The 10,347-nt window shown below is 36.7% G+C and overlaps 1 protein-coding gene across 2 annotated transcripts in view; it reads right to left on the reverse strand.

Moving 5' to 3' along the window:
* The window catches only part of LOC110294998 (solute carrier organic anion transporter family member 6A1-like), an 87,319-nt gene that overhangs the window by 56,759 nt on the left and 20,213 nt on the right, over positions 1–10,347 (reverse strand). For both annotated transcript variants that reach the window (XM_021163445.2, XM_021163439.1), the window contains exon 5: positions 4,123–4,241. In XM_021163445.2, the coding sequence (XP_021019104.1) occupies positions 4,123–4,241 (119 nt within the window). The remainder of the gene's footprint in view (positions 1–4,122; positions 4,242–10,347) is intronic.

The following is a 10,347-nucleotide window of genomic DNA, read 5'->3' on the forward strand; positions in this document are numbered from 1 at the left end:
TAACGAGATGACCATGTGGTTTTTGTCTTTGAGTTTGTTTATATACTGGATTACGTTGATGGATTTCCGTATATTGAACCATCCCTGCATCCCTATGACAGCTACTATGGATGGTGAGAGGTCCCAGTTGTTAAACTCTTACTTTAAACATTTTAGGTTAGCATATAAAGTAGGTGACTTCCTGTTTTTTTCATGTGTACAAGTAATCATACTCTGTTCTTATTTGTTCCTTTCCCTATTGCTCTTCCACATGTCATGACCACCCACCACAATTGGTTCCTCTCCTTGTAAGTCTCACATTCTGCTCATGTATTATCTGAATTTCACTGCTGTCTATCCAACTTCCCTTATGCTCTCTTCAGACCCTCACTCCATCACTTTTCTAGTTGTCATTCTGACAATGCTCCTGCACACATACACACCCAGATACACACGTACTACATACATGTATGTGTGCATATACATACATACTTTTAAATTTTTGTTACACTTATTAAGGAAAACATTTGTTGTTTGACTTTCTGAGTTTCACTGGTTTGAATTAACATTAGAATTCCTTCCACTCTCACAGTTTCATTTTTTCTTTATGGCTGAATAAAATTCCACTCTCCATAGGTACTATGTTTTCTTTATCCCATTACATTGTTTATAGAAATCTCTATAAGTTCCATCTTCTAACTATTTTCTATAGTGAGGCAATAAGCAAAGATACACAGCTATTTAGGCATACATATGCAAGAATCATATGATTAGGTCATGTACTGGCTAGTTTTGTGTCAACTTGACCCAGGCTGGAGTTATCACAGAGAAAGGAACTTCAGTTGTGGAAATGCCTCCATGGAATCCAGCTGTAAGGCATTTTCTCAACTAGTGATCAAGGGAGGAGGTCCTCTTCTGGGTGGAAGCATCTCTGGGTTGGTAGTCTTGAGGTCTATAAGAGAGCAGGCTGAACAAGCCAGGGGAAGCAAGCAAGTAAAGAGCATCCCTCCATGGCTTCTGCATCAGCTCCTGCTTCTTGACCTGCTTGAGTTCCAGTCCTGACTTCCTTGGTGATGAACAGCAGTATGGAAGTGTAAGCCGAATAAACCCTTTTCTCCCCAACTTGCTTCTTGGTCATGATGTTTGTGCAGGAATAGAAACCCTGACTAAGACAAATTGGTACCAGAAGTGGGGTATTCCTGTGACAACCTGACCATGTTTTGGGGAGAACTGTGGAAAGACTTTGGAACTTTGGGCTAGACAATCCATTTGGTGTTAAGAGCTCTGTGGGATGTTGTGTAGGAACTTGGAAGATAATGTTGAGAACAGTGCAGAAGATGGAGGCCTGGCTTGTGAAATTCCAGAGGAAAGATTAAAGACTCTTTTCAGGGCCATTGCTATTTTTGATTGTGAAGATTCTGTGGTTCTGGTTAGCTGTGGCTGAAGAATCAGCTGTGATTAACAAGGTACCAAAACTATTAAAGTGAAAACTTTGCATTACTGGGACCATTGATGCTGGTTAACTGGAGCTAAGAAATTAGCAGTGATTAAGAAGAGACCAGCATCACTGAGGTGACATCTTCTGAGAAGTGTTTTCTGAAAGCACAAAGAAGCTGTGTTCCAGAGATAGCTAAGTTTGTACCTCATGCTGCAGCAGGACTTGGTAATGTGTAAGAGTCACCCAGGTGGTACTGTTTTTGAAGGAATGAAGGGGTCACAAAGAGCAGCTGAGGATCGACACTGTGAGAGGCCATGGAAGGCCATTAGAGAAGGAGCAGCCTCAGTTGCAATTGATGGCCTAGGACTGAAGGGGTCATGCAAAGGAGTTGAGGCTTGGCATCAGGAAGGGAGCCTATGCGAGACTATTGGTGAAGCCTAGTTACAATGGAAGACAGCAGCATTTTGGAGATGCTAGTACCATGAGATGACCACCAAGAACAGCAGCAGCAGTGGAGTACAGGCAGCTGGAGTCTAGAAGACAACGTGTATGCTACAAAGGACAGGGCTGGAGAAGTGACCCAAGCCCTTGGAGGAGCCCAGAAGATCGTGAGTTGGATCCCAGACATTAGATAGTTGGAGATTGATTTTTGCTTTTGATTGTGACTGTGCCCTGATGTTTTTCCCTCTTGAAGGAAGAAAGAATTTTAGTGGAGCTCACATTTAAGAGACTTTGAATTTTAAAAGATATTGAATCTTTTAAAGGAATTGAACTTTTAATATGTAAAGACTGTGGGACTTTTAAAGGTGTTTAGATCTTGGGGATGAATAAGAAACTATGTGTTTGTGTGTCAAGTTGACAAGGGATCAATTGTACTGGCTAGTTTTGTGTCAACTTGACACAGGCTGGAGTTATCACAGAGAAAGGAGCTTCAGTTGTCGAAATGCCTCCATGGAATCCAGCTGTAAGGCATTTTCTCAATTAGTGATCAAGGGAGGAGGTCCCTTTGTGGGTGGTGCCATCTCTGGGCTGGTAGTCTTGGTTCTATATAAGAAAGCAGGCTGAACAAGCCAGGGGAAGCAAGCAAGTAAAGAACATTCCTCCATGGCTTCTGCATCAACTCCTGCTTTCTGACCTGCTTGAGTTCCAGTCCTGACTTCCTTTGGTGATGAACAGCAGTATGGAAGTGTAAGCCGAATAAACCCCTTCCTCCCCAACTTGCTTCTTGGTCATGATATTTGTGCAGGAATAGAAACCTTGACTAAGACAGATCATATGGCAGTTTTATTTTCAGTTTTTTAAGAAAGATTTTTAATTATGTATAAATTCGTGTGTGAGAAAGTATGGGCACACAAGCAATTGCCTGTGTGATGTACAGGTACAGATAGTTGACTCAGGTCATATGCAAGAGGGGCATGCACTCTCAACTATTAAAACATCTCTCCAGCCCCTTAATTTCTGGAATTTTTTGGAAGAACCTCCAGAGTAACTAAAGAAGTTTATGCTGCCACCAGCATTGAGTAAAGGTTTTATTTTGCCCACATTCTTTTGAGCATTTATTCTCACAAGGAGATGGAGTTTCAGTGCAGATTTAATTTTCATTTGCTTAGTGGAAAATGATGCCAAACATTCTACAAATATTTATTGCCCATTTGTATTTCTTTAAAAACTAGTTATGTAGCCATATGGTGGTGGCACAAAGTTTAAATCAAGTACTTGGGAGGCAGACACAGATGATCTTTGAGTTTATAGACAGCATGGTCTATAGAGTGAGGTGTAACACAGCTGTGGCTACTGAGAGTAACTCTGTCTTAAAAAAAATAAGATTTTTTTTCACATAGGTTCTGTTAGTGATGAGATTTCCTTTACAGAACTGTTTCAGTGGTATGGCAAATGTTTGTGTATATTGTACTTTTGCCTTTCATTTACATTTGTATTTCATTAAGAACTGAACCTGAACATTCAGACTTGTCCCTGACCCCTTCTACTCTTTTTGTGCTTGCTTTTGCATTGATTGCAAGTCCATTCCTTCACTGGCATTAGAGCCTATGTCTTTGTAATTTCTGAAAGGTAACTGAGGCATTTAAACTCATGGACTGAGCAACAACTGACCATCCTTTCACAGACAGACATTGTTGTATTAGCTATAGCAGAAGGTGTAAGTCATTCTAATGAATACCATGTTTATGTATGAAATACAAATAAATATGAAATAAAAATCTATACATGGAATACAAATTATATCTATATCTCTCAATATATATCCATAGATAGATAGATGATAGATAGATAGATGATAGATAGATAGATAGATAGATAGATAGATAGATAGATAGATAGATAAAAGGGAATCATTCTATACATCCTGTTAACTGTAGACAATATGACTAACAATCAATGGTAAATAGATTTACGTATACCTTCATATTCAAAAACACCTATGCACTTTAAAGAAAAAGGGATTATTAAAAAGAAATAATGAGTAACAAAAATATATAAATAAAATTATAGTTCATAAATATAATATGTGGATATGATATTGCTTGACTTGGTAAAGACAACAACCACACTATGATCATATTACTTTGTTACAGAGCAAAACCAGTAGGAAAGCATATTCATAAGGAGATGTAGTTTATCTGTGCTTTGAGAATGGGAGCTGAGGGTAAAAATTCTGTAACTAATTATATTCTTTTTATACTCACCAGGTAAACTAGTTGGAAAACATGCCATCATGAAAGATACACAAAATGAGATTGCAGCAATAATCAAAAAAGTTTTCCACCACCCGCTCTGCAACAGTTGGTACACCTTCGCAGGTTCACTTGAATAGAGAAAGATAAAAAACATTTCTTTAAGTGCTTCTCTGCCCTTCAAGTTTCCTCAGTTGAGAATTCTCTCTTTAGCTTTGTTCCCCATTTTTTAAAAATAGGGTTATTTGGTTCTCTGGAGTCTAAATCTTGGGGCTGGAAACATATTCTCGTTTCTAAGCACATTAGCAAAAATTATTTTTTCAGAAAGTGCCCACTCTGAATGACAATGTCTATCCCTAATTTGTGCCTCATTGTAAAAGTTTTTTTCAGAAGTCTTGTTTTATACTTTTGTTAAACTGCGTGGAGTTTTTGGAAGATTACTTTTCATACTTGAAATAAACATTTATTCTTTTAAAGAAAAAAAAGCAAATCCTCATATTTTGAACATGTTACTCAGGAACATATGTATCCATCCACAATCATATAAGGGCCCAATCTTCATTTCCCCAATCTACTTGTTATATGTATTACTATATAGCATCCATAATCTCTACACCTTGCTTTCTTGTTACTATACCTTCACTGATGTTTATTCATTGTGGTACTGAGGATTGAATGAGGGCTTCCCTCATGCTAAACAGGAGCTCTATAATTAAAGGATACCTTCCATTTCCTTTTAAAAAGACTTCAATTTCACTCTTAAGCTGAAAAGCCTCACACGAATCCTCCAAACATTTGAGAGTACATGAATCACCACTGCCCTAACTCCCTGTTGTTTGCAATATCTCCAAGTTTTGTGTTTCTTCATAATTGGAATGTTTTTAATAACACATCACATGTGGCACATGCTATGTGTAACTGTACACCTAGAAGAACTGAGGCCTCTGATGAAAGCATATCTTTAAAAAAGCTATTAAATATAAGCAAAAATGTTGATCATATTTACCAGATACATTTGGAAATCAAAATATTTTCCTCATGCTCAAAAGTAAGTTATTTTGAAACTAAAAATTGTTATGATTCTTTTATAGGACAATCAGCAAACTGAAAGGCCCATTAATTACTTTTCTGACACATATTCAATGTCAAATAATAAACCTTCTTTGAACAACATTAAAAAGACTAGAGAAAACATCACAGCATGCTCTTTTCTTTTATGGGAAGGTAATAATGCTTACGAATTTAACACATAAGTTTAGTTGAAATCTAAGTGCTTTGGTCATTATCAGGATGTTGATTTAGCAAGAAGAATAGATGTTTATTTTAAATAATTATTGTTTTCTTTAAGTCTTTTGTTACATTTGCTTATTTGATGTATATGAGTGCTTTGCCTGCATGCATGTAGTGCACCATATTCAGAGATCAGAAGAGGCTGTCACACACCCTGGACTTGTGTTTACAGATTGATGTGAGCCCCCATGTGAGTGCTGGGAACCCAACCCAACAAGTGCTCACTATTGCTAACCCAAGTCTTCAGCTTCAAAGTGTGTCTGTGTGTGTATGTGGTGGGGGGAGTGTTTGTACACAAGTAGTGAAATATACAATAAAGTTTCAAATACTAAAAATGAGTTTTTAATACTGAAATAAAAATATGTCATGGGGTAGAATAGGGTATAAAAGAAAAAAAGGTGTAACTATGGGGATATTTAATTATTCCTTATAGTTAATAATTGCTTTAAAGCACATAAAATATAATCAAACACCAAATTAACATACATCTCAATATTTATAAATTGTTATGTCAAAAACTCAACCCCTCTTCATAATAAAACATCAAAGAAAGTATGAGAAGAGCCAAAGAAATTATAATAGAGGTCATAAGCCATGGCTGCAGGAAGGACTGATCTAAACAAGGGCAATCTGAAAACCTTTCCTCTGCAGTTAAGAATGGAAAGTGAGTGTCAACTCTCTGCACACTTACTCAAGAGAGCTCTACTGTCTTAACCCAAGTAGCTGAATGAGGAAAAGAAATAGAAAAAAAATCCTACATAGAAGGAGGAAAACTACTTAAAAGGATAAGATTCTATACTTAACATATGCTGAGATCTCTTGAGAGATTATTATTGTAAATTCCTTTGGCATGGCAGTAAAATAGATAATTAGCATATAAAAATTAATGGCTTTCCTAGAACCAATAATAAACATATTAAGAAAAACATCAGGAAAACCCTCACATTAACAGGTGAACGAAAACATTATTAAAGAAAAAAGAACCTAGGGGAAAAGTTTTGAAGGTAAAAGTGTACTTTTACCACCAACCATACTTGGTCACGTACACACAACACCAGGAAAACTGTTAAGAACTAGAGAAAAAATAAAGGAAAACAATAAAAGATGGAATGTCCTCCATGTTCATGAGTTAACAGAATTAATATTGTGAAACTGTCATATTAGTGAAACTTTTCTAAAGACACAATGCAATATTTATCAATGCATATGTGATTCTTCATAGAATGAGAAGAAATAAGCTAAAATTAAGATGGAGACACAAAGACCCTAAACAGCCAAAGAATCTGAGGAAACACAATGCTGGGGAAATCTTGATACTAGATCTTAAATTGCACTACATTCTCATAGTGTCTAATATTGCATGGTATTTGTGCAGAAATAAACACATGAACCACAGGATAGAGATGGAAACAAACGAAGGCCGCACTGCAGATGTCTAATTGTGAACTAAGGGAGAAAAATCATAGACTGGAATATAGACAGCTTCTTTAAAGACTGGTTCTGGGGAAAGTAGATGTCCATATGCAGAAGATGAAAGCAGAGCTTTCTCTCTCACCCTAAAATCAATTAAAATGAACCTGCAAATTTGAATCTAGCAGAGAAAAACTGAACAAAGAGACTCCAAGGGCAGAGGCACAAGCAGGGACTTCCATTGCATTGGGTATGTGGGTTCTTCACTCATTTCCCAAAACTCTTTCTCCACCTTCTCAGGAAATCATTTGTCTTTCTTACCAATTTTTCATTTTCAAAAAGTGATAGTGCATCATCGAAGCTTGCTATGCAGCATTTGTAATTTATATTTAATTAACATATCTGTGTATTGACTAAATTTAAGAAAGTTGTTAATTTTATTGTTTTCCATTATAGCGTTTCTTCTAAGGAGGTTACACCTGGTGTATATGGCTTATATTATTAAATTCCACATTGGTGCTCCAGATTTTTAAATTATTTTAGCTATGAGTTTTGCATTTTTATTTTTTCTTAGTAACTTCAGTTTGAGTAGCCTACTTTATTATTTCTTGTGGGATAGATTTGCTTATCTTTAAAACAATTAAGTATAGTTATTTTTCGATCCACTCTATAAAATTATTTGGAAATTTACATGTATATATAGATATGTAACACCAAGAATTTGAAAAAGAGCGAGAAGGAGAAGACTTTGAAACAATGAAATTTTATTCTAATCTTAAAATATAAAAGAAAATAAATGTTGCCATATGTACGTGTTTTCTGCCAAGAAGTGTGTTAGGAGGTAAATCTCGACTCTTACATGTTATTTTCTTCCATTCCCTTGAGAATAGTTTTGTTACCTTTTATCTCTGAGAGCTAGATTATAGTATGATTTCCATAGACTTGGCAGAATGTAATCTGTTAGATGACATTTGACTGCCCTGTTCCTGAATATGTATATCCTTTTCATTTTAGTGATTTTTTTCCTTTGGAAAGTCTTTTCATATCTTTGACATATTAAAGTCTCTCTTGAATTCCAACAATCACATTATCTGATTTTTCCACTCATTCTCAAATACCTTCATATTCCACCTCAGTATTTTTATTCTTCTTCACCTGTGTATTTTCCAATTGCCTACTACAAGCTTAGTAACTCTTCCTTCTGTTGTATCTATTATGCTACTAATGCTTTAATTTTACCTTGTGTAGTTTGCATATCAAGATGAATTTTTGGTTTGCATATCTATGTTAAATCTTCTCTGGAAACATGAAATCATATGTCCATACTATTTTTTAAAAACCATTTGACTCTGTGTGTGTGTATGTGTGTGTGTGTGTGTGTGCATAAACCATTGCCTATGGAAACTAGAGGTACATGCATCTGTGAGCAAAGTCATGTCTTTTCCAAGAGTGGTATGCATCTTTAACTGCTCATACATATCTTTAGCACCTTATTTTCAATTTTTTTCTCCTGAGGAACTTCCACAATAATGGTACAAGTATATATTGCCACCAGTAGTGGATAAATGTTTTGCTTTCTCCACATCCTCCTGAGCATTTATACCCATGATTATAGCTATTTTAATTAAGATTAAAGGGTATTTAAAGGCAGGTTCAGTTTACATTTTCTTAATGGGAGAGGATGTCAAACATTTTTCAAATTCACTTCGTCATTTGTACTTTAAAGGAACATATTTAAACTTTTAACATGTGTTCTAATAGTGAAAACATAGACTTCTCTTTGGCCACATTTGCTCTTTGCCTGCTTGTTTCTGCCCTCACTAACAAATCCATCATTTCACTGGACTTAGAGACTACTTCTTCAAGACTCAACATATAGTGAAGACCATCTAAGACATCCAGACTCATGGACTGAATAACTACTAATCTTCCACTTATAGGCAATCATCATTGGATGAGCTAGAATTCATGAGTATGTATATGTGAATATAATGCCTGTACCATATATAAAATATATATTATATATGTTCCTATATATAAATGTAATAAATAAAATGTAATATAAAATATATATAATATAATATAACCATATGTTATATTATAACATATAATTGATATATAATACATAATATAAAATATATTACATAGTACATAATATAGCATAAATAATTTAATTATTGATATATTATTAATAAATAATAGTAGTTAATTAATTTAAATGATTAATTAATATAATTTACTTAGTTAATAAATTGCATGTGTTTGTACTTTCTATCAGGTGAGACCTCATTCTAAAGAAATGTCTTGACCTTGTATCCTGGGTCCCTCAGAGATCAGGCTGCACAGGAGAGCACGTGGGCTGCAGAAGCAACAGAGCTTCTTGGACAGGATCACTTTTGGGCCTTCATCTTCAGCCATGAGGCAGACCTGAGACCCAGACCTCTGCGCATTTTCCCTACCAGAGGAGAGTCAGCCTGCAGGGAGGGCTCTGATCATTGGACTAGGTGAGAACTCCATCTTGTATACTGGGTCCCTCAGAGACCAGTCTACACAGCAGAGAGCGCGGGCTGCAGAAGCAACATAGCTTCTTGGACATGGTCCCTTTCAGGCCTTCATCTTCAGCCAGGAGGCAGAGCTGAGCTCCAGACCTCTGTGCATCTTCCCTGAAAGAGGAGAGCTTGCCTGCAGAGAGTACTCTGACCACTGAGACTCTGGAGAGAGTTGAACTCCAAGGAGTGCTGACAGAGGCTAACAGAATCACAGGAGGAACAAGCTCCAGCCAAAGACAGCTATAACAACGAATGCCAGAGATTACCAGATGACGAAAGGCAAATATAAAAATCTTACTAACAGAAACCAAGAACAATCAGCATCATCAGAACCCTGCACTACCACAACAGCCAGTCCTGGATAATCCAACACACCCAAACAGCAAGATTCAGATTTTTTAAAAATATTTTTGTAATTACGTATTTTCCTCAATTACATTTCCAATGCTATCCCAAAAGTCCCTCATACCCTTCCAAAGTCCCCCATAACCTTCCACCCCACTTCCCTACCCACACATTCCCATTTTTTTTCTTGGCCCTGGTGTTCCCCTGTTCTGGGGCATATAAAGTTTGCCTGTCCAATGGGCCTCTCTTTCCAGTGATGGCCGACTAGGCCATCTTTTGATACATATGCAGCTAGAGTCAGAGCTCCGGGGTACTGGTTAGTTCATAATGTTGTTACACCTACAGGGTTGCAGATCTCTTTAGCTCCTTGGATACTTTCTCTAGCTCCTACATTGGGGGCCCTGTGATCCATCCAATAGCTAACTGTGAGCATCCACTTCTGTGTTTGCTAGGCCCAGGACTAGTCTCACAAGAGACAGCTATATCAGGGTCCTTTCAGCAAATGCTTGCTAGTGTATGCAATGGTGTCCTTTGGTCTCAGCTCCAAACTTTTTCTCTGTAACTCCTTCCATGGGTGATTGTTTCCATTTCTAAGAAGGGGTAAAGTGTCCACACTTTGGTCTTCATTCTTCTTCAGTTTCAT

Source organism: Mus caroli, chromosome 1 (genome assembly GCF_900094665.2).
Source record: "Mus caroli chromosome 1, CAROLI_EIJ_v1.1, whole genome shotgun sequence".
NCBI classification, from domain to species: domain Eukaryota; kingdom Metazoa; phylum Chordata; class Mammalia; order Rodentia; family Muridae; genus Mus; species Mus caroli.